Source organism: Canis lupus, chromosome 16 (assembly GCF_048164855.1).
Source record: "Canis lupus baileyi chromosome 16, mCanLup2.hap1, whole genome shotgun sequence".
Taxonomy (NCBI): Eukaryota; Metazoa; Chordata; class Mammalia; order Carnivora; family Canidae; genus Canis; species Canis lupus.
In genome coordinates this window covers 15588349-15612554 of record NC_132853.1, presented here as the reverse complement: position 1 = coordinate 15612554, position 24206 = coordinate 15588349, and the positions used below count along the sequence as shown (strand labels likewise).

General features: G+C 40.5%; 1 protein-coding gene across 8 annotated transcripts in view; it reads right to left on the bottom strand.

Moving 5' to 3' along the window:
* The window catches only part of YWHAE (tyrosine 3-monooxygenase/tryptophan 5-monooxygenase activation protein epsilon), a 55124-nt gene that overhangs the window by 23912 nt on the left and 7006 nt on the right, over positions 1-24206 (bottom strand). For 2 of the 8 annotated variants that reach the window (XM_072779119.1, XM_072779116.1), the window contains exons 1-2: positions 6999-7134; positions 6179-6276 (exon numbers count right to left, since the gene is read on the bottom strand). The exons of 2 other annotated variants lie outside the window; for them this stretch is intronic. In XM_072779119.1, coding sequence (XP_072635220.1) covers positions 6179-6276; positions 6999-7000 — 100 coding nt within the window. In that variant the 5' untranslated portion in view covers positions 7001-7134. Of the gene's footprint in view, positions 1-6178; positions 6277-6998; positions 7135-24206 lie in introns of those variants that run through there. 4 more of the 8 variants (XM_072779122.1, XM_072779123.1, XM_072779120.1 and 1 more) reach the window with 2 other exon arrangements.

The following is a 24206-nucleotide window of genomic DNA, read 5'->3' as shown; positions in this document are numbered from 1 at the left end:
AATATAATATGGATACACCACATTTATATATTTATAGTTAATGGATATTTGAGTTGAATTTTCACTTTTGGGCTATTATGAATAATGCTATGAACATAGTTTATTCAAGTATGCTTTCAGGTCTCTTTTGTATATAGCCAAGAATGGAACTGCAGAGTCATTATAGTAACTTTTTGAAGAAAGAACTGCCAAACTTTTTCACGTGGCACGCACTATTTTTACATTCCTACCAGCAATATAGGAAGATTCTAATTTCTCCATCCTCTAACATTTGTTAGTTTCCTTAAAGCAAAAAAATCACCTTAGTGCATGACTTTGATTTCTTTGACGGCTAACGATGCTGAGCAGTTTTTCAAGTACTTACTGGCCATTTGTGTATGTTCTTTGGAAAATATTCAAATGCTCTGTCAACATTTTTTTTTTTTAATTTGAGAAAGAATAGAGGTGTGTACATGAAAGCAGGGGAGGGGCAGAGGGAGAGACTCTCAAGCAGACTCCACATGAATGCAGGACAATCCCATGACCCTGAGATCATGACCTGAGTTGAATCAAGAGTCTGATGCTGGGATCACTGGGTGGCTCAGCGGTTTGGTGCCTGCCTTGGGCCCAAGGGCGTGATCCTGGAGTCCCGGGATCGAGTCCCGCATCGAGCTCCCTGCATGGAGCCTGCTTCTCCCTCTGCCTGTGTCTCTGCCTCTCTGTCTCTCATGAATAAATAAATAAAATCTTTAAAAAAAAAAAAAAAAGAGTCTGATGCTTAACCAACTAAGCCATCTAGGTACTCCAGGAGTTACTTATGCTATTTGGTTTTAAAACTCTAAATACTCTTCTCAGCCCCTCATCTTCAGGAATTTCTCCATTCCTGAAGGTAGATTAAGGGAGAGTAGTAGCATGAATCAGAAAAGAAAAACACTTCCTACTACCCCTAGTTCTGTATCAATGCTTTGTACAAATTTGCACAAATTATGACTACCATGAGGACCATGGTGTCACCCTCACCCTTTTAACACCAGCAAAAGAAACATGATCCTAACTATAACATACCCCAAACCTTGATGTGAAAGCTCTGATTTTACCCAAAACTGGCCACAACCTCAAAACCACCATCAGCAGAGGATTAACAGAATTATACTCATTTAAAATTCTCAACATAGGGGATCCCTGGGTGGCGCAGCGGTTTGGCGCCTGCCTTTGGCCCAGGGCGCGATCCTGGAGACCCGGGATCGAATCCCACATCGGGCTCCCGGTGCATGGAGCCTGCTTCTCCCTCTGCCTGTGTCTCTGCCTCTCTCTCTCTCACTGTGTGCCTAGCATAAATAAATAAAAAAAAAATTTAAAAAAAATAAAAAAATAAAAAAAAAAATAAAATTCTCAACATACTAGTATTTCATAAAATCATCTTTGCAACAACTATTTTCATCAGTGTGATCCGAGTATTTCTGAAACGGAGGATGGCTGTCAAATCTGTTTGCAGCAGGTATGATCATAACTTATGAACTAGAGAATGGAAGAGTCAATGACTACATGTGGATGTGTAGGCAGTTTGGTACATAAAATCTAGGCAGTAAAATTTTAGAGACTTCCAGTAAAGTTTAAAGACAATGGGTAGCTGACCGAAAATCACATTACAGAAACTGAAATTTCTAATATTCACAACTGAAAAGGCATCGTAAACACACTAATGATAAGTCTGTTTGGTTCCAGGTAATTTCCCTTCACTGTGTAATAGCCTACTTAGACATCTATTACATTAAACCAGCTTGACTCTATTCATTACTGGACTATCCTGCCAGAAAGAGAGTCCCATTATTTTTCACCCTGACCTTAATTTAGCTTTGGTTCTTAGTTTTGCTCTTTGAAGTATTCATTCAATAAACTCATTCACAAATAAAACACATCATGCCAGGCACTGTTGCAAATGCTTTGTATGTATTAATGCATTTAATTTCCTCAATAAACCTTTGAAGTAGGTAGCAGTAGTATCCTCGTTTTATGAGGAAATTGAAGAATATGGATGTTAAACTTGCTCAAAATCACAAATTCAGCGGATTACAATACAAACCCAGGCAATCTGACTCCAGAGCTGTACTGTGATCTAATCCCATTACCCCAAATTTGAATATTTACTTGACCTCATCTGAATGGGGATCCATTCTTTTTTTTTCCCCCTTTAAAAGTGTAACTGACAGGACCCTTTGCTTGTTTTTAAAGATGTATTTAGGGGATCCCTGGGTGGCGCAGCGGTTTGGCGCCTGCCTTTGGCCCAGGGCGCGATCCTAGAGACCCGGGATCAAATCCCACATCAGGCTCCTGGTGCATGGAGCCTGCTTCTCCCTCTGCCTATGTCTCTGCCTCTCTCTCTCTCTGTGACTATCATAAATAAATAAATAAAAATTAAAAAAATTTAAAAAAAAAGATGTATTTATTTATTTTTAGGGGGAAGGCGAGTGCAAGCAAGAGGGGAAAGAGCAGAGGGAAAGAATCTCAAGCAGACTCTCCACTGAGTGTGGTTTCTGCTATAGGGCTCCATCTCAGGACTCTGAGATCATCATCACCTGACTAAAACCAAGAGTCAGATGCTCAACCAACTGAGCCAACTACCCCAGGTGCCCCAGGATCCTCTCTTTTCTAAGAACAGATGCAATAAATGCTTGCAATGACAAGAGACACAAGCTTAATACATTAAAATGTGTATTCCGGTTCAAAGCACATTTTTCCACCAAGTTAACCCTCCAGGAAAATTATCTACAAAAAGCTTAATGCCAATACTTAGCAGATACTCCCATGCCACTAGTATTTCTACATCAACATTCCAGTAAACATGATTCTCCCAAGACTGTCCTTGACACCTGGAAAAGCAAGTCTCTGCTGAGATTCAATAGCCTTATGATCTTGTAAAGTACCAATCTATAAGAGGGTGTGTTTCTACCTATTAGACTGACAAGCTACCACAAAGCCTGATTCTATAGTTCCTAATGAGATCCAGGATCAGGATAGAAGCAAACTGTTCAGAATCAGTCATGGGAAAACAAGCAGGCACTGTACTGGCTGCCAGAACTAATGTACCTTGTACTTTAGAAGCATATAGGGTCATAACCCATAATTACTCCCAACATAGGAAAAATGTTTGCCGGCTGTTAGAAAACATAATCCTGACTTATTAAAGACCAAAAAAAAAAAAAAAACAAAAAACAAAAAACCTTGAGGTTGAATAACTTGCCTCAAGTCACATACCTAGTAAGTGATAAAACCAGAATTCAAACCGAATCTAACTTAAGTCCCTGAACTCTTAACCACCACCTTCAACTAAATTTCCAAGTAAAGTGCTCATAGGAACAAGAAATCCTTAAATCCAAACACAAATAATCACCCCAAGAGTAGAAAAGGGCCAGAGCATCAGACACTGCCTTAAAAAGCTTCTGTCAAGGGGCAGCCTGGGTGGCTCGGCGGTTTAGCGCCACCTTGAGCCCAGGGTCTGATCCTGGAGACCTGATTCAAGTTCCTCCATGTCAGGCTTCCTGCATGGAGCCTGCTTCTCCCTCTGCCTGTGTCTCTGCCTCTCTCTCTCTTTCTCTCTCTCTCTCTCTCTCTGTCTCACGAATAAATTAAAAAAAAAAAAAAAAAGGTCCTGTCAAAATTCTAGAGAGAACTTTGATTTGCTTTATGTAGAGGTCAATCAGTTGGCCAATGACCCTTCCTCTGCCTGGGAAACTATTCAACCCTCTGAATCAAACTAAAACATCTTTTCTGTAAAGCCTTCCTGTGCTTTCCAATTTGTGTTCACATTTGTTTTTCTCTCCAACAAACATTACCTTCCTTAAAAAAAGAATTACTTTCCTAAAAAGGCATGAACTGTGTCTTCATGTTTATTCCCCAAAGAGCACAATATCTAATGCCACATTATCTAATACACAAACATTTGATGAAAAAATAAAGATGCCAAATTACATTAAATAAAAAGACTGATACAGGGGCACCTGGGTGGCTCAGTCAGTTAAGCTTCTGCTTTCAGCTCAGGTCATGAGCCCAAGGTCCTGGGATCAAATACTGCAGGTGGCTCCCTGCTCAGGGAGAATTCTGCTTCTCCCCCTCCCTCTGCCCCTTCCTGTCTCATGTGCATGCTAATAAACAGAATCTTATAAAAAAGGAAAAAAGGACATATATTCTGGTGGGTCAAAGGTAAATGAAATCTTTAAAGCTTCCCTCTAGGTAGGACCAGGGATTCTGAATCCTTTCTCAGCATTTTCAATAGACCTTTTCTCCTGCACCCAGTATTATTTAGTAGAAAACTTATATTTGTCCCCTAAAGAGTCCTCTGAGCTGTCCATAAACTTGAGCTACTCGTGTGCAATTATGTGTATGGGAATGGAATAGTGTTCGTGATTTGTATCTACATCATCATATGGATGTATATTCATTAATAAAGTCATTAATTAAAAAAAAAAGAGTCCCCTGAGGGACACTTGGGTGGCTCAGCGGTTGAGGGTGTCTGCCTTTGGCTCAGGGCATGATCCTGGGATCAAGTCACACATCAGGCTCCCTGCATGAAGCCTGCTTCTCCCTCTTCCTCTTTCTGTGCCTCTCATGAATAAATAAAATCTTAAAAAAAAAAAAAAAAAGGAAATTCTGCAATATGCTACAACACGGATGAATTTTAAAATGGTTTTTTAAACGGTTCAGATGGGGGCACCTGGGTGGCTCAGTTGGTTGATCATCAGACTGATTTTGGCTCAGACGGCCATTGCAGCCCTGGGATCAAGCTCCACATTGGTTCTGTGCTTGGCATGGAATGTGTTTGGGATTCTCTCTCCCTCTCCAACTGCCCCTCCCCCAACACATGTGTGCTTGCTCTCTAATAAAGAAATAAAATCTCAGGGTGCCTTGGTTTCTCAGTCAGTTAAGCCAACTGACTCCTGGTTTTAGCTCAGGTAGAATCTCATGGCCCTGGATAATAGAGCCCAGAATCAGGCTACATTTGGCTGGGAGTCTGCCTGGGATTCTCTCTCCCCCTCTGGCCCTCCCTCTTCCTCATTCCCTCTCTAAAATAAGTAAATCTTTGAAATAAATAAAATCTTAAAAAAGGTTTAAGACAATAAATTTTGTTGTGTATTTTAACACAGAGAAAATAAACTAAGATGAAGTAAGTAGCTATGTCCCAAACTCTAGGACCCTTCTCTCTCTCTTTTTTTTTTTTTTAAAGATTTTATCTATTTATTCATGAAAGACACACCCATACACACAGAGGCAGAGACACAGGCAGAGGGAGAAGCAGGCTCCACACAAGGAACCCAATCCCAGGTCTCCAGGATCACACCTTAGGCTGCAGGCGGCGCCAAACCGCTGTGCCACTGGGGCTGCCCACTAGGACCCTTTCTCAATAAAAAGTAACTTGGATGACAGACATGATGATATTGACAGTGGAATATTCAGCTGACTCAAGACTGTTGAAAGGAATTCCTGCAAAGACTGGCTTGCATGGGGAACCCTGGGTGGCGCAGCAGTTTAGCGCCTGCCTTTGGCCCAGGACACAATCCTGGAGACCCGGGATCGAATCCCACGTCGGGCTACCGGTGCATGGAGCCTGCTTCTCCCTCTGCCTATGTCTCTGCCTCTCTCTCTCTCTGTGTGACTATAATAAATAAATAAAATTAAAAAAAAAAAAAAAAAAAGACTGGCTTGCATGAAGGCAAGTTTCCCAAATCACCATGTCAAATGGAAAGAATGCAAAGCTATCTTAGTGTTGATGCAGAAACATCATGGGGGAGGGGGGGGGCGGGGAGCAAGGTACCTCTGTAAATTATAAAACTCTCTAAATTTCACCTTGGTGTAATTATAAAAATCATCTGAGTAAAAAATCTCTATAGACTAATTATTACTTCTCAGGCCTGGTTGTTTGAACCTGTTACTCTGGGATCTACCAGAATGTATCTTATATGCATGTATCAACAAACAAGTCTTCACCTCCTCAGAAAAAATATTTCTATGAAGAATACTTCTACCAATAAAGGAAAATCTGTGCAATTTTAAGTGGCAGTCTAAGACCTGTACATTCCAATAAAATGCCACAATCTTTCCCTCACCTTGAGTTTTCCCTTATCATGTGAGGATTATTACCTCAGACACTTCCCAAATAACTAAAAACCTAAAAATAAGGACAAATATAATAGAGAAGACTTACCATCACAGAAAGCCATTTGCACTAGAAGAGAACAGCAAGAAGGAAGAGAAAAAACATCTTGTAGTATTTTCCCAGCTTCTGCAAAAAGGTATTTTATCCTTTGATGATAAAAAAGAAGTGAACTTAGGAGAGTGTCAATAGCTTAAATTTAGCAATGTTCTCATTATATGATTAATTACCAGAGATACTATTAACAGTGAGAGCAGAGACCCCTGCATGAAGATGAATGTCTCTTGCACTATATGTGGAAAAAAATATTTGTATCTTCTGGGCTAAAAAGGGAGTTAAGTACAGCAGCAAAGAAAAACCTGATGTCTGCATGGAAGGTAGGAGAGGCCCAAATGAATAAAAAAACATAAATCCAAACCTGTGCCAGCAAATAAATTTGGAGAATTGCTAGATTAAGGGCCAAAGGGAGAAATAAGACCTAAGATAAAATTTCAGTACTTACTTCTAAAGAGATGCACTTTAGAAATTAAGGAATAAAAAGAAGGAACTCTACCAGAGAATTTGTCTACACAGAGGGGGTAGGCATCATGCCCCTTTAGGATTCATTCATGTTCTGAGGTTGCCATGGAAGTAAAGTATCCTTCATATGCATGCACATATTTAATGTAACAGTTAAAGGATAATTTTCATCTTCAGAGAAGCTACTAGCACATAATTTTTAAACAATCCCTTAAGATTCTGGAAGGCAAAGTATTCTGGATGTAATTTGCTTAGCATCTCAAAATTGAAAACACAAAAGCAGGGTGTAAACATGTTTTAAACTCTTTCTAAAGAATGGATAAGCCTGGGGGATGAAGGGGATTTCACCTACATTTTGAGTAAAAATTCTGTATTCTCAAAGGACAGGATAGGTATGTCTGGGAACCAAATTACTTCCAAATTTCAGAGACTTCACACAACAAAGGTTTCTTAAGTGAGGAGCTATGCCTTTCATAGTTGAGGATTCCTGGTCAAAGCAAAAGAGGGAAAAACAAAATTATCAGGAGAGGGGTTTTCACTGCCTCTACAATTAAATAAGTTCTGCTTAAGTTTCAAAGATAGCAACAGCTCACAAGGCCTTTCCACCTAAGTAGAAAAGTTGGGAAAAGAGGGGAGGGAGCGTTACAGCACATCAAAAGAAAAGCCAGTGAAGCCACACGAAAATAAAAGAGGTTGTCAAATTGGGGCACCTGTGTGGCACAGCTGGTTCAGCGTCAGACTCTTGGTTTGGGCTCAGGTAGTGATCTCTGGGTTGTAAGAGTAAGCCCTGTCTTGGGCTTTATGCTTGGAGTCTGCCTGAGATTCTCTCTCCCTCTCCCACTCTCTAAAATAAATCAATCAATGCTTGGGGAGAAAAAAAGGCTGGCAAGTCAAATCAGACATTATTTAAAAGAGCTACACATAGGAATTATGAGTAATTAATGAAGACCGCAAATTTTGTCCATGGTTAACAGCAATTAAAGCAACAATCTAAAATGTCTTTTTGCTTTTTGTTTTTGTTTTTTTCTTAGATTTTACCTATTTATTTATGAAACACAGAGAGGCAGAGATATAGGCAAAGGGAGAAGCAGACTCCCTGCAGGGAGCCTGATGCGGGACTTGATCCAAAGACCACAGGATCACGACCTGAGCTGAACGCAGACTCTCAACTACTGAGCCTTCCAGGCGTCCCGGTTAAATTGTTTTTACTATTATTTATAAAAAAGAAGTACGCAAGATTACTGGGAGGAGGTATTCCAAGATACTCTAAGATTCATACCATACCAATCTTTACTTAAAAAGGAATAATGAGGGCAGCCCCAGTGGCACAGCGGTTTAGCGCCGCCTGCAGCCCAGGGCGTGATCCTGGAGACCCTGGATAGAGTCCCATGTCAGGCTCTCTGCATGGAGCCTGCTTCTCCCTCTGCCTATGTCTCTGCCTCTCATTCTCTCTGTGTTTCTATGAATAAATAAAATCTTTAAAACAAAAAAAAAGGAATAATGACAGGAAATGTTTCACTAGATTTACAGAAGCAGCAGTTTTTACTTGTATACTTCTGGTTCTCATGAAATCCATAAGGGCATTTCTTTCATTATTTTTAAAATAAGCTCCATGACACTGGGCTCAAACTCACAACCCTGAGGATCAAGACCCGAGCTGAGATCAAGAATCAGAAGCTTTTAAAAAAAAAAAAAAAAAGAAAAGAAAAGAAAAAAAAGAATCAGAAGCTTTACCAACTAGCCACCTAAACTTCCCAGTTAGGGCATTTTGGTAGAAAATTATGTATATTGCAGCACATGGGTGGCACAGTCAGTTCAACATCTGACTCTTGGTTTTGGTTCAGATCCTGATCTCAGGGTCGAGAGATCAAGCCCCAACTCTGGCTCCATCCTCAGCAGGGAGTCCCCTTGGGATTCTCTTATCCTGGCCTGCTGGCCCTCCCCCTGTTCACACTTTCAATGGGTCTCAAATCTTTTAAAAATAAACAATTTTTTGTTTGGCGGCTCCAGTCTACTCAAAGATTGTGGTGCCATCATTTTAACGGCTATTTGCATTTGTACAAGTATGCTTCCAAATCATTTAAGGGCTCTATGGGATGCTAAAACACACCTTAAGATTTTACATTACTAAAAAACAAAAAACAAAAGACAACAAAAAAAGATTTTACATTACTCAGGCAGCCTGGGTGGCTCAGCGGTTTAGCACTGCCTTCAGCCCAGGGCGTGATCCTGGAGACCCGAGATCGAGTCCGAGATCGAGTCCCACGTCAGGCTCCCTGCATGGAGCCTGCTTCTCCCTCTGCCTGTGTGTCTCTGCCTCTCTCTGTGTGTCTCTCATGAATAAATAAATATTTTTAAAAAGATTTTACATTACTCAAAACTATAATTTAATCTATTAAAAAAACTCAGTTTAAAAAAAGATTTACTTGAGAGCAAGCATGGGGGTGGAGGGTGTAGGAGAGAATCCTTAAGTAGTATCCCCACTGAATACAAAGTCCAATACAGAGCTTGATCCCAAGACCCCAAAATCATGACCTGAGCTGAACCAATAGAGTCCAACTAACAGAGCCACCCAGGCACCCCCCCCCAAAAACTTTTAAAAAAATAGTTTTTATTTACTTGAGAGAGAGAAAGCACACATGCGAGAGAAAGCACGGGGAGGGGCAAATGGAGAGGGAAAAGCAAACTGAGCAGAAGTCCAATGTGGGGTTAGATCCCAGGACCCTGGGATCATGACCTGATCTGAAGGCAGACACATGACTGAGCCACCCAGGCACACCTTAAAAAAAAAAAAAAAAAAGCCTGATTTACTTTCATTCCAACAGCAAATAATGTAGAAAAGATCTAAGAGTACAATAAAAAAACTTGAAGTAAGCTTTTAGGAGTCTTGTATCACCTATGTTTCCCAAGGAAGATAAAATGGTATTGCAATAATCACTAGACATGTTTAGTTAAAACCTGCAAAATATTGAGGAGATATATTTTTAAAGATTTATTTATTCACGACAGACGGAGAGAGGCAGAGGCACAGGCAGAAGAAGTAGGCTCCTTGCAGGGAGCCAGATGCAGGACTCCATCCCAGGACCCCAAGATCATGCCCTGAGCCAAAGGCAGATGCTCAACTGCTGAGCCACCCAGGCGTTCCAAGAAATGTATTTTTTAAGTAGGCTCAAGTGTGGAGTTTGAACTCATGACCCCGAGATCAAGAGTCACATGCTCTGCTAACTGAGCAAGCCAGGAGCCCCAGGATATATACGGTCTAAGAGTCAGTTAAGAAAAATTAGGGATCCCTGGGTGGCGCAGAGGTTTGGCGCCTGCCTTTGGCCCAGGGCGGGATCCTGGAGACCCGGGATCGAATCCCGCGTCGGGCTCCCGGTGCATGGAGCCTGTTTCTCCCTCTGCCTGTGTCTCTGCCTCTCTCTCTGTGTGTGTGACTATAAGAAAGAAAAGAAAAGAAAGAAAAAAGAAAAATTATAAAGGTGCATCTGGCTGGCTTAGTGAATAGAGCAAACAACTCCTGATCTTAGGGTCACAAGGTCAAACATCATATTGAATGTAAAGATTACTTAAAGAGGAAGAGGGGCGGGGGAGCAGTTATAAAGGAAGGAATATAAGGAAGGAATAATTTAAAGTAAACAATTTGTCAAGATTTGGAAATTGCTCCTGGAATTTTTCTTTAAGCAAATGGCTAAACAGCTTAAAGTGGACAGGATTAAGAATTGATTTAGGGGATGCCTGGGTGGCTCAACGGTTGAGCATCTGCCCTCAGCTCAGGGAGTGATCCTAGAGTCCTGGGGTCCAGTCCCACATCGGGCTCCCTGCAAGGAGCTTGCTTCTCCCTCTGCCTACGTCTCTGCCCCTCTCTCTCTCTCTCATGAATAAATAAATAAAATCTTTTTTATTTAAAAAAAAAAAGTGAGGGCAGCCCGGGTGGCTCAGCGGTTTAGCACTGCCTTCGGCCCAGGGTGTGATCCTGGAGACCCGGAATCGAGTCCCACGTCGGGCTCCCTGCATGGAGCCTGCTTCTCCCTCTGCCTGTGTCTCTGCCTCTCTCTCTCTCTCTCTCTCTCTGTCCCTCATGAATAAATAAAATCTAAATAACAATATTTTTTTTTAAAGGGGGAAGGAGGAATCCAGGAGGATATAAGCCCTTTAGAGGAATGTTAACAACGTACTTGATGTAGTAATGAGCTAAATAAAGAACACAGTTTAGAACCTAAACCTAAATAAATACAACCTTTTGCAATAATCTGACTCCATTTCCTCTTTCTAGCTCAGATACTCCATTCTTAAGCTTCATATGCTTAATTCCAATACTGTAGTTTTGATGATACCTGAAAGAACCTCCCTCTCCCACCACTCAAATCTTTTTTTTTTTAAGATTTTATTTATTTATTCATGAAAGACAGGGGGGGGGCACAGGCAGAGGGAGAAGCAGGCTCCATGCAGGGGAGCCTGATGCGGGACTCGATCCCAGGACTCCAGGATCACTCCTTGGGCCGAAGGCAGGCGCTAAACCAGGCGCTAAACCGCTGAGCCACCCAGGGATCCCCCCACCACTCAAATCTTATCCACCACAATGAATACCTACTCATTTCTATCTGAGTAATTCAGGATTTCCCTGATAACCACAGCCCATATGCCTTCAATTCCCCTTTTCTGAAATTCCTGGGTCACAGAAGTTAGCAATTATCAGTCCTGTTTTTTTTTTTTTTTTTTTTTTTAAGATTTTAACTTGAGGGATGCCTGGGTGGCTCAGTGGTTGAACTTCTGCCTTTGGCTCAGGGCATGACCCTGGGATAGGGATCGAGTCCCACACTGGGGTCGTCCTTGCATGGAGCCTGCTTCTCCCTCTGCCTGTGTCTCTGCCTCTCTCATGAATAAATAAGATCTTTTTTTTTAAGATTTAATTTATTTATTCATAGAGACAGAGAGAGAGAGAGGCAGAGACACAGGCAGAGGGAGAAGCAGGCACCATACAGAGAGCCTGACGTGGGACTCGATCCAGGGTCTCCAGGATCACGCCCTGGGCTGCAGGCGGCGCTAAACCGCTGCGCCACCGGGGCTGCCCAATAAATAAGATCTTAGAAAAGAAAAGAGAAGGAAAGGGGAAGGGGAGGAGAAGGGGAGGAGAAGGGAAGGAGAAGGGAAGGAGAAGGGAAGGAGAAGGGAAGGGATTTTATTTGAGAGACACCTCGGTGGCTCAGCGGTTGAGTGTCTGCCTTCAGCTCACGGTGTGATCCCGGAGTCCTGGGATGGAGTCCCACATTAGGCTCCCTGCATGAAGTCTGCTTCTCCCTTTGCCTATGTCTGCCCCTCCTCTCTCTGTGTCTCTTATGAATAAATAAATAAAATCTTTAAAAAAATTTATTTGAGGGGTGAGAGGCAGGGGAAGAGGGAGAAACAGACTCTCCGCTCAGCAAGGAAACCTACAGGGCTCAACCTCAGACCTCAGGATGGTGAGATCATGACCTGAGCCAAAAGCAGATGCTTAACCAACTGAGCCACCCAGGTACCCCCTCATTCTTGTTTTTAAACACAATTTTCCTTAAATTAGACTGTAAGCTCTTTATTAGGTATGATGATAAATTCTTTTATCATTCACAAGGGGAAACTCATTCCCAAAACTCACTAAATAAATACCTACTGATTAAAAAGCCTAAGAACGGGCACGTGGGTGGCTCAGTCGATTGAGCATCCAACTTTTGATTTGGTTCAGGTCATGATCTCAGGGTCGTAGGAGAGTCCCACATCTGGCTGTGCTCAGTGAGGAGTCTGCTTGTCCCTCTCCCTCTGTTGCTCTCCAGCTTGTGCACACACACAACTCTTTCCCTCTCTCTAAAATAAAACGGAATCTTAAAAAAAAAATAAAAAAAAAATACAGAAACCAATACAGTGAAAAATGATAGAAATTAACAAGCTACAGTAAATGAAGGGAAGAAACATTAAGAAGTCCCTAAGAAATGCAGTGCAACTCTAAAACAAGATAAATAGGGGCAGCCCTGGTGGCTCAGCGGTTTAGCACCGCCTTCAGCCCGGGGCATGATCCTGGAGACCTGGGATCAAGTCCAAGATCGGCATCGGGCTCCCTGCATGGAGCCTGCTTCTCCCTCTGCCTGTGTCTCTACCTCTCTCTCTCTGATAAATAAATAAATAAAATCTTTAAATAAATAAAAAATAAATAAAACAAGATAAATAGTATTTTTAAAGTCAGTTTATTTTTTAAGATTTTATTTATTTATTCATGAGACACACACACACACAGAGACAGAAAGACAGAGACAGACAGAGACACAGGCAGAGAGAGAAGCAGGCTCCATATGCAGGATCCTGGATCCCGGGATCACGCCCTTAGCCAAAGGCAGACCTGAGCCACCCAGGCGTCCCTTTTAAGTCAGTTTAAATTTGATTAGCATTTATAGCTAAATTTAAGCCTAAACTTCTATGGAGTGAGTGCCTGTCTGGCTCAATCAGTAGAGCACCCAACTCTCAATCTCAAGGTTTTGAGTTCAAACCCAACATTGGGCATGGAGCCTACTTAAAAAATAAATTCCAAAAAACTAAAAAAGAGGTTAAATTAATGGTGAAGGGGATCCCTGGGTGGCGCAACGGTTTGGCGCCTGCCTTTGGCCCAGGGCGCGATCCTGGAGACCCGGGATCGAATCCCACGTCGGGCTCCCGGTGCATGGAGTCTGCTTCTTCCTCTGCCTGTGTCTCTGCCTCTCTCTCTCTCTCTCTGTGACTATCATAAATAAATAAAAAAATTAAAAAAAAAAAATATTTAAATTAATGGTGAAATTCCATCATTTGCAAGGCAGTAACTAATCCTTCAATACTGGGAAAATATATCCACATAACCATTGTCTGTTAAAAGTTAAACAGAAAAAAATAGACAAAAAGCTATATAGTATAGCTACATAGCTTCCAATATTCTAAAACTCAATCCCTGGCAATTAATTACTTAAGGCTGAAAAACAGCTGAGACAGCCTGCAGAAGGGAATATTACATCATCTAGTCTAACCCAGCTGTATATCCAGAGATATGCATTAAATTTGAGTACAGACCAAATGCCTAAATTTTCAATAAGCAAACTCAGTGAGGCACATGAGAAACAATGATGGATTCCAGGGGTTCTCAATCCTGGCCGCACACTAAAATTCCTTTAGTTCTTATTTTTTTTAGAGATTAGACTGACCCTAAAAAAAAAAAAAAAAAGAGGTTACACTGACCTAGATTAAACTAGTTTAAATATAAATTAAACAAGTTTTGGGGACACCTGAGTGGCTCAGCAGTTAAGCGTCTGCCTTCAGCCCGGGGCATGGTCCTAGAGTCCAGGGATCGAGTCCCGCATTGGGCTCCCTGCGTGGAGCCTGCTTCTCCCTCTGCCTATGTCTCTGCCTCGCATTTTTTCTTACTGATGTGTCAATGGTGCCAACTGGCAGCATTTTTATTTATTAGTATTATTTAAAGTAATAATGCATGTTAAATTTTTTTTTCTGTATCTCTCATGAATAAATAAATAAAACCTTTAAAAAATAAGTTTAAATGTTAATCTGGCTAAAACCATCCAATTGGCTTTTGGGGGGGAGGGGCAGAGAGTAAATCTTAAAGGGACTCCATGCTGAGTGGATCTCAAAACCCTGAGATCATGGCTTGCTTGAGCCAAAAGAAAGTCAGATGCTTCATCAACTGAGCCACCCAGGTGCCCCTAAAGTATTTTTTTATATTCACAATGTTTTGTTGAGGGAAAAAGGCATGTTGCTAAATAATATAGGTGTTTCCACAAAAAAACATAATACAGATGTTCACATCACCTATTTTAGGAAACATTTTTCTTTTTTAAAGATTTTTTTCATTTACTTATAAGCCTACAGAGAGAGGCAGAGATATAGAGGGAGAAGCATGCTTCTTCACCGGGAGCCCCATGTGGGACCTGATCCCTGGATGATCACACCCTGAGCCAAAGGCAGATCCTCAACCGCTGAGCCACCCAGGTGTCCCAGGAAACATTTTTTCACATTAACATGAATGAAATACACATTTTTCTTACTGATGTGTCAATGGTGCCAACTGGCAGCATTTTTATTTATTAGTATTATTTAAAGTAATAATGCATGTTAAATCAATAGCACGTTGGTATCTATAAAACGAAGTAAATTTCTGTGTTTATACATGCATTGACATGAGCAAAAAGAAAAGTTCTCAAAGTATATTCAAACCATTTACAAGTTACTTCAGGCAGAGCAGAGTAGCTATCAGTATATATTTAATAGGGCTGCACTGTTTAGCTTTCTTACATTTTATTTTAGATTTTGTAATTAAAAGTATGCATTTCACATTTTAAGGAACATTTAAAATAGTTAAATACATGAGTTTTGTAGGAAAAAATCATACACTGCATGTTCATAAATTGGTAGTACCGTAAAATGAAAAAATCCTTTCAGAGAACAAGAGCACAGAAGCCAAAAGCTTTAGGTTTATTTACTTTGACCAGTAAATTCCATTTCTCAGAGTCTCTCCTAAGCAAATAGCCTAAATTACAGAAAGTTCTATTTTGGATATAAGTATTTCACTGCAGTGTTACTAACAACATACTAACCAAAAACTTATAGTAGTATGTTAGTTGGTATGTCTACAGCCAATAAAAAATATTTGCAAACAGCAGCACCTGGGTGGCTTAGGTGGTTAAGCATCAACCTCTTGATTCTGGATCTCAGGTCATGATCCCAAGCCCTACATCAGCCTCAGCACTCAGCTTGGAGTCCTTGCAGAATCTGAGCCCAAGATTCTCTCCCCCTTTCCCTCAGCCCCTCCCCTCTCACATGCCACTTGAGTTAAATAATCATTAAAAAACATATTCACACACACACACAAAAAAAACATATTCACAAATAGTTCATGATATAAGAAAAATGTCCATGATACAAAATTAAGTAAAACCAGTGGCATCTGGCTGGCACAATTGGTGGAGCATGCAACTCTTAGTCTCTAGATTGTGAAGTCAAGCCCCACCCACGTTGTACATAGAACTTTAAATAAATATTTTTAAGTGTAAAAAAAAAAAAAAAAGGTACAAAATCAAATAAAACCAGATATAGATATATATAAAAAACAATGAAACAAAAAACGCACAATGAAACAGCAAAACAGAAAACTACTGCATTAGAAAACACCGGTTAATACAAGTTTTCTTCTAGGACCCTGGGTGCCTCAGGGGTTGAGAATCTGCCTTCAGCTTAGGGAGTGATCCTGGGGGATCCAGTTCCACAGTGGGCTCCCCACAGGGAGCCTGCTTCTCCCTCTGCCTGTGTTTCTGCCTCTATTTCTCCCTGTGTCTCTCATGAATAAATAAATAAAATCTTTAAAAAAAAAAATACAAGTTTTCTTCCAACCTTTTTCAGATTTTCTGCCAATATGTAAACACATTAATACTGAAAAAATACAGAAAATATATCGAATAGAAACTATAGCTGAGGCAGCCCAGGTGGCTCAGCGGTTTAGTGCCGCCTTCACCCCAGGGCCTGATCCTGGAGACCCGGGGTTGAGTCCCAGGTCGGGCTCCCTGCATGGAGCCTGCTTCTCCCTCTGCCTGTGTCTCTGCCCGCCCCTCTCTGTGTCTCTCATGAATAAATAAATAAAAAATCTTTAAAAAAAAAAAAAAAAAAGAAACTATAGCTGAAAATATCCAAGTTGCTAAAGTTAATTTTCACGCAATTTAGCCAGCTATTTTTAGTAATGACTGTCCTCCTAAATTCCTCTGCTTCACAAGTATCAGGAAATTTAAAGTCAGTCTGAGATTAAGCTTAAAAACCTAAATGTCAAATAAAAATAAGACAAAAAAGTAATTTTAATTCTTTAAATCACATCTTAATTAGTGAAATTAAGTCTACTTGATCTAGACTTGACCTGGGGCAGCCCCGGTGGTTCAGCGGTTTAGCGCCGCCTTCAGCCCAGGGCGTGATCCTGGAGACCTGGGATGAGTCCCCAGGTCGGGCTCCCGCATGGAGCCTGCTTCTCCCTCTGCCTGTGTCTCTGCCCCTCTCTCTCTCTCTCTCTCTCTCTCTCTGTGTATGTCTCTATGAATTAATAAATAAAATCTTAAAAAAAAAATAGACTTGACCTGAAGGCATCTAAAATAGGTATAAACATTCTCTTAATCTAATTATTTTCAAAGCCATACAGAACTAAAATAAAATAGATTGCTACTAGTGTTCCAAAATTCTTTCAGCTTTTAGAAGTGCAGGAAAGAGAACTGGGGAAACAATATTAATGCAGTCTGACAGAGTAAAAGATAAAGACAATTGGTAAACTCCAGTTTTAAGAAAATGGATTTGTTAGATTATGCAGTAGTAACATGCTTACTTAACTACAACCAGTAGAATCCCATTTACAAATGTGGAAATTTTCTTACTTTTTTTTAAAAGATATCTTTCCTCTTCCCCTCTCCCATTGTGAGATTCTTTCTAGCTTTGAAATCTAACAAATCCTTATTTCTCAACCTTCTAGTCTTTATTTTTTAAAGATTGTATTTATTTGACAGAAAGAAAGAGAGCACAAGCAGGGGGAGCAGCATGCAGAGGGAGAAGGAGAGGCAGATTCCCTGCTGAGCAGGGAGCCCAATGCCAGGCTCGATCCCAGGACCCCAGGATCATGACCTGAGCCATGATGCTTAATGGTCAACCTGGGTGGCTCAGTCGGCGGCATCCAACTTTTTTTTAAAAAAGATTTTATTTATTTATTCATGAGAGACACAGAGAGAGGCAGAGGGAGAAGCAGGTTCCACGCAGCGATCCCGATGCGGGACTTAATCCCAGAACCCGGGATCACACCCTGAGCCAAAGGTAGACACACTCAGGTGGCCTGGGTGGCTCAGTGGTTTAGCACGGCCTTTGGCCCAGGACCTGATCCTGGAGACATGGGATCGAGTCCCACGTCAGGCTCCCTGCATGGAGCGTGCTTCTCCCTCTACCTGTGTCTCTACCTCTCTCTCTCCCCCTTTGTGTCTCTCATGAATGAATAAATAAATAAATAAAATCTTAAAAAAAAAAAAAAAGGGTAGACACTCAACCACTGAGCCACCCAGCCGTCCCAGCATCCAACTCTTGACCTCAACTCAGGTCATGATCTCAGGGTTGAGAGATGGGAGCCCTGTGTCAGGCTCCCTGCTTAGAGTGGAGTCTGCTTCTCTCCCTCAGTTTCTCCCTCTACCACTCCCCGCCACTCATGCACTCACCATCTCTCTCAAATAAATCTAAAAATAACAAATAAAAATCTTTAAGGGTAAATTCCATTCATTATGAGGGGAATGTGCCTGCCACCTTTTCTCCAATATTTTCAAAATATATCTGCAGTACCTATGCTACACTGTTCTAGAAGTTGTACTACATTATGACCCTAAACGTGCTGCATTAAAAGAACTACAAACTCGCAGTTGAGCGTCTGTCTTTGGCTCACCTTTGATCCTGCGGTCTGGGGATGCAGTCCCATATGGGGCTCCCGGCAAGGACCCTGCTTCTCCCTCTCTCCCTTTGTCTCTCATGAATAAATAATAATCTTTATAAAAATAAATAAATAAGTGCAAATTTAGAGAATGGAAATTTTGTGTTCAATGAACCAGTAGCTAAGTTGGCTGGAGTAGAAATTACAGTTCAATTTTTTTAAAGATTTTATTTATTTATTCATGGGGGGGGGGGCGGAGACACAGGCAGAGGGAGAAAAAAGGCTCCATCCAGGGAGCCTAACGTGGGACTTGATCCTCGGTCTCCAGGATCACACCCTGGGCGGAAGGCGGCGCTAAACCACTGAGCCACCCAGGGATCCCGAAATTAAAGTTTTAGGTGTAATAAATAGCTGAATTTAGATTTCACAGCTTTCCATCCACTGGTCACAAAACAAATTATTAAAAAAAGAAAAATCAGCCTGTAATTTATAAAATAACTTTCAGCAATCTGTCCTTATAAAGATGAGAAAAATAGGCTCTAAAAGCAACAGGTCTAAAAGAGAGAGTAACTGAGATAAAATCTGGACATGACAGACTTCCCCCTAAATTTAATGACTTCTGGTCCAGTGTTTATTCTACCATCTCTTGTTGCCTCTCCACTGGAAAATATACTCAAACTACATACCCTTCTGTCTCCTTCATATGAAAGAAAATGCTAAACAGAAATCAAAAAGCTGTTCAAAGCAACTTTTAAGTTATAAAATTAAAATCTAAGGAACAGAAATAGAGCTTCAAGCAGTTTAGACTAATGTTTACATACAAGTATGGAAGTCTTACCAGCCGGGAATGAGAGATCTCAATGAGGTTACCGATTACCCAAACCTCTCCTGAAGTTCTTAATCCTTACCTGTAAAATGGGTGGTATATCTACTTTGCAGGGTGTTTCTCTGTTTTGTTTTGAGGATGAGAGGAATGGTAAGTTTCTGGCATAATTGTTAATAGTAAATGGTATTATTATAGAGTTTTATAATTACAGAGTCAATGAAAAATTTGTAAAGCTTTTCGATTTGTTAGCACCACTTGACAATTAGTAGTCAATACAGCAAGCACATATAAAGGACACCTGGGTAGCTTAGTCAGTTAAGCATCTGACTCTTAATCTCAGCTCAGGTCTTGATCTCAGGATTGTGAGTTCAAGCCCCATGTTGGACTCCATGCTGGGCGTGGAGCCTACATAAGGAAAGAAAAAAAAAAGAGGGGAAGCCCAGGTGGCTCAGCGGTTTAGCCCCGGGGCCCAGTAGTAGAGCCTGCTTCTCTGCCTCTCTCTCTCATGATTAAATAAATAAAATCTTTAAAAAAAAAAAAAAAAAAAACACTTGTAGTTTTCTACAGTCTTTGATTCAGGGCAAGGATCAGCATCAAGTAGGGTGCCTTATTATTTTTTTTTTTAAAGATCTTATTTATTTGTTCATGAGAGACAGAGAGAGAGAGGCAGAGGGAGAAGCAGGCTCCATGCAGGGAGCCCGACATGGGACTCGATCCCAGGTCTCCAGGATCAGGACCTGGGCTGAAGGGGGCGCTAAACCGCAGAGCCACCCTGGCTGCCCAAGTTTAGTGCCTTATGTGCAACACCACTGTTGTTACTAATCCAAGTTAACAATTACATATACTAACAGAAGAATAATTCTAAAAGTATTTATACATTTACCACAAGATAAGCTCCTTAAAGGGACTCTCCCAAATGTCTTGGTAGTGCCTGGTACATAGTTAGATCTCAATTTGCATTCGTCAAATGCCTTTGGAACTTGTTTTTTTAATATACCGATTTGTCAAATTTCCTTTCTTTTAAAGATTTTTATTTATTCATGGTTGACACAGAGAGAGGCAGAGACATAGAGGAAGGAAAAGCAAACTCCATGCAAGGAACCCAAAGTGGGACTCGATCCCGGTACTTCAGGATCACAGCCCTGAGGAAAAGGCAGACACTCAACCACTGAGCCACCCAGGCATCCCTAGGACTTACTTTTAATGCTCTGAATACTGAGGCTTTTCAAAACAATCTTTGACATTCAAGCAAATACAATTTTTCTTTCTGGTAAACAGAAGTACTTCTCACTGTAAATTAACTATCTTGCCTAGAAACGAAAAAAAGTTCAAGCATTCTTCTAAAGAATTAAAACCTTACCAATTAAGCTGTTAGGTAGAAAACAAGACAACCTTCTACCTAGAGTCTACCATTTTGACTACAATAAAGTACCTCTCAGACACCTAACTCTGGGAAACGAACAAGGGGTTAAGTGGAAAGGGAGGTGGGCGGGGGGTTGGGGTGACTGGGTGATGGGCACTGAGGGGGGCAATGGCGGGAGCACTGGGTGTTATGCTAAATGTTGGCAAATTGAACTCCAATAAAAAGTTTTTTAAAAAAAAAATAAAGTGCCTCTCCCATCAGTCTCAAAATTGGAGGAGGTGGGGAATTCCCCCTTACTCTATCAAAACAGAAGATTTTTCCTTAGAATTTAAGAGGATATTCCCTCAAGAAGCCAAATATGTTTAGCTATGGTAGAATAAAAAAGAGTATACAAAAAAAAAAAAAAAAGAGTACAAAGAGGGACACCTGCGTGCTAGGTGGTTGAGCATCTGCCTTTGGCTCAGGATGAGATCCCAGTCCTGCATCAGGCTCCCTGGCAGGCTCCCTGAATTAAGAAGTAATCCTGGGATCCCTAGGTGGCGCAGCGGTTTGGCGCCTGCCTTCGGCCTAGGGCGCGATCCTGGAGACCCGGGATCGAATCCCACATCGGGCTCCCAGTGCATGGAGCCTGCTTCTCCCTCTGCCTGTGTCTCTGCCTCTCTCTCTCTCTCTGTGACTATCATAAATAAATAAAAATTAAAAAAAAAAAAAAAAAAAAAAGAAGTAATCCTTATACTGATACAGTTTAAGAGAAAAGTTGTACTACTTATTCAGATTTATTAATTTGACTTTTCTTAAGTCTGAAGAGACTAGAAATCATCAAAATTTAAGCAGTTTTAAAGTTGTGAGAAAGAAGTCTATACTGCACAGAAAAGACTTCATTAATGAATTCCTTTTGGAAAATCTATAAACAGGATTTTAACCATCAAGTGATATTTTCTAGTAGAGTGCACAATGAAAAAAAGAGTCCACAATGTTTTGAAATTTTCATGGTAATACTTTTATAAAAGTTTTATTACTCAATTTACAATCCAACCTATTACGATAAAAAAAAATCAACTAAGGGGCCCCTGGGTGGCTCAGTCAGTTGAGTGTCTGACTTCAGTTTAGGTCATCTCTGGGTCCTGGGATCAAGCCCTTCATTGGACTCCTTGCCTAAGGGGTGGGGGATCTGCTTGTCCCTCTGGCCCTTCTCCTGCTCATTCTAGTTAATAAAATCTTTTAAAAAATCAATCACACACACACACAAAAATCAATCACACAAATTCTTAAGTAGCACATTTCTACCACAAAAAGGTGTTCACAATAATCATTCCAAGGTCCTACAAGAACCTCAAATGACTAACCACTAAGGATTGTCATACTAATTGGTAGCTTTCTATTAATCAGAATCCATTCACTGCTCAAGGCTAACTTACACTAAGCTTTTAAAATCACATTTCACAAAATTCGTTATATGTAGTATCATTATGTTCCTAGTCAGTAATCTGAGACTACTTTAACAAAAATATTTCAACTCTAAATTACTTTATTTTTTATTATTCTATGGAACCTTTCATTCCAAATGCATATACAAGTTGTATTTGCCAGGGAGACAGGAATATTCTCCTGATATTAACCTGAAATTACTATCAAAAGAACTACACACAAACAAAAGAACTACACACCAGCTCAACATGGCCAAATTATAGATTATACTGCTTTGGAATTATTTAGCCACCTTCACTTTCAGGATATGCAAATTTTCAGATTTAAGTTACAATTAAGGATTTTGAAAATTAATTTTTTAAAAATATTTTACTTATTGGGATCCCTGGGTGGCGCAGCGGTTTGGCGCCTGCCTTTGGCCCAGGGCACGATCCTGGAGACTCAAGATCGAATCCCACGTCGGGCTCCTGGTGCATGGAGCCTGCTTCTCCCTCTGCCTGTGTCTCTGCCTCTCTCTCTCTGTGTGTAACTATCATAAATAAATAAAAATTAAAAAAAAAAATTTTTACTTATTTATTCATGAGAGACACACAGAGAGAGGCAGAGACATAGGCAGAAGGAGAAGCAGGCTCCATGCAGGGAGCCTGACGTGGGACTGGACCCCAGGACTCTAGGATCATGCCCTGGGCTGAAGGCAGATCTCGACCACTGAGCCACTCAGGGGCCCCTTAGTTGATTTTTTTTTTATCGTAATAGGTTGGTCCCAAAGGTAGGTCATATTTAGTATGACATAGTATATCAGTGGCAAAAACATTTACTTCATCTTTCACACTGGAAAACAGGAATTTTTCACAATAAATAATACTACCTGACAAATATTATACTCTGCCCTTTACTATAGCCTGTAATTTCATAACCCTGTAAATAAGCAGACAAGATAGGTATCTTTAAATGCCATTCTATAAAAAAAAAATATTAAAAAGAATTAAAAAGTTAAAAAAAAAAATAAATAAATAAATAAATAAATAAATAAATAAATGCCATTCTATTAGACAAGGAATCCAGATGATTCCGAAGCCTTTGCACTATACTGCATCTGTCAAAGTATGAAATAGTCATAACCCTTAGTACAAAGTGTCTCCTTCAAATTTTATATACAAAGAAAAAAGTTAAATATATTTCATACTGCTTTAGCTGGATAAAATCTTGACCTGATCACAAATCAAGCCTACCTATGACTGCCCAGCCATCGTGCTAGATCACTGGAAGAATGGCAATAAATTCAAGATTAAATTTCAAACAAGATAAACCAGGATCATAGCCATGTTTTCTAAATCAAACAAAATTCAGTGTTCTAAACAAATAGTCATGTATGGATGGACTATAAAAATGTATTTGGGAGAAAAGTTCTGAGCTTAAGGATAGACACTGCCACTAATACCTAAGTATTTTTAAACACTGATCTAGCTCAAGGTAGACATACATAAAACCAACATACTTGGCTCTGACACCATACTATCAGTCAGGTTGACTAGTTGGTATGCCAGCATGCTCTATTTTCAGCAACTACTCATATCCTTGACTTTTCCAGTTCCCAACTGGGGGAGAGGGGAGAAGGAAATCTTCCACTTTGCTTTTGATTTCTCTTATATTCTGTCAAATGTTAACTTCATTTCAGAAAGAAGGGGACTTAAATCTAAGATACCTCTGTGGTAGAGAGGATGGACAAAGCTTAGGAACTTTTGGGATGCCTGGATGGCTCAGCAGTTGAGCACCTGCCTTCGGCTCAGAGCATGATCCTAAGGTCCCAGGATCCAGTTCCACAAGGGCTCCCTGTGAGGAGCCTCCTTCTCCTTCTGCCTAGGTCTCTGCCTCTCTCTCTTTTTCTCATGAATGAGTAAAATCTAAAAAATAACAAAAATGAAAACCATAGAAACTTTTATATGAATCTAAAGGAGTAGAACAAATGGTCTAAGTATGATAACCATAAGGCAAGTTGGCAGCTCAGAACAATCCTAGTTTATGTTTACTGTCCCAGCACTATGAATTGGTACCCCTTTGTTTCAAGGCATCCTGATTTGAATGATAAATTATGATGACCCTTTAATTATCATGAGTTATTATGACCCAGTTATTATCATGTAGCCTAACAAGAATATTTAGTTAATGAGCTCAAACCACAGAATTACATTGACAAACCAATTTGCCATCTAAGGTACATCAGTATTTAACTGTTATCAAAGTGTTAACTGATCATTTCAGAAACAGTAGACATAATTCTTTGTTACTGTCCCTCATTACCTCTTAATGGATTGTTTGACAGCTATCTAAGCTGGTATTTGAAACATTTGCAAATTTATTGCCAACCTTTCTCCCTCCTAAAAGTGTTATACTACATCATTAACTAAAAGGCTACATCCATCAAGACAAAAGTGGGGGTGAAGGAAGGATGTGTTATAACCAATTTACAGAAATGCAGGCCATTAGCCATAGCTCAGACATC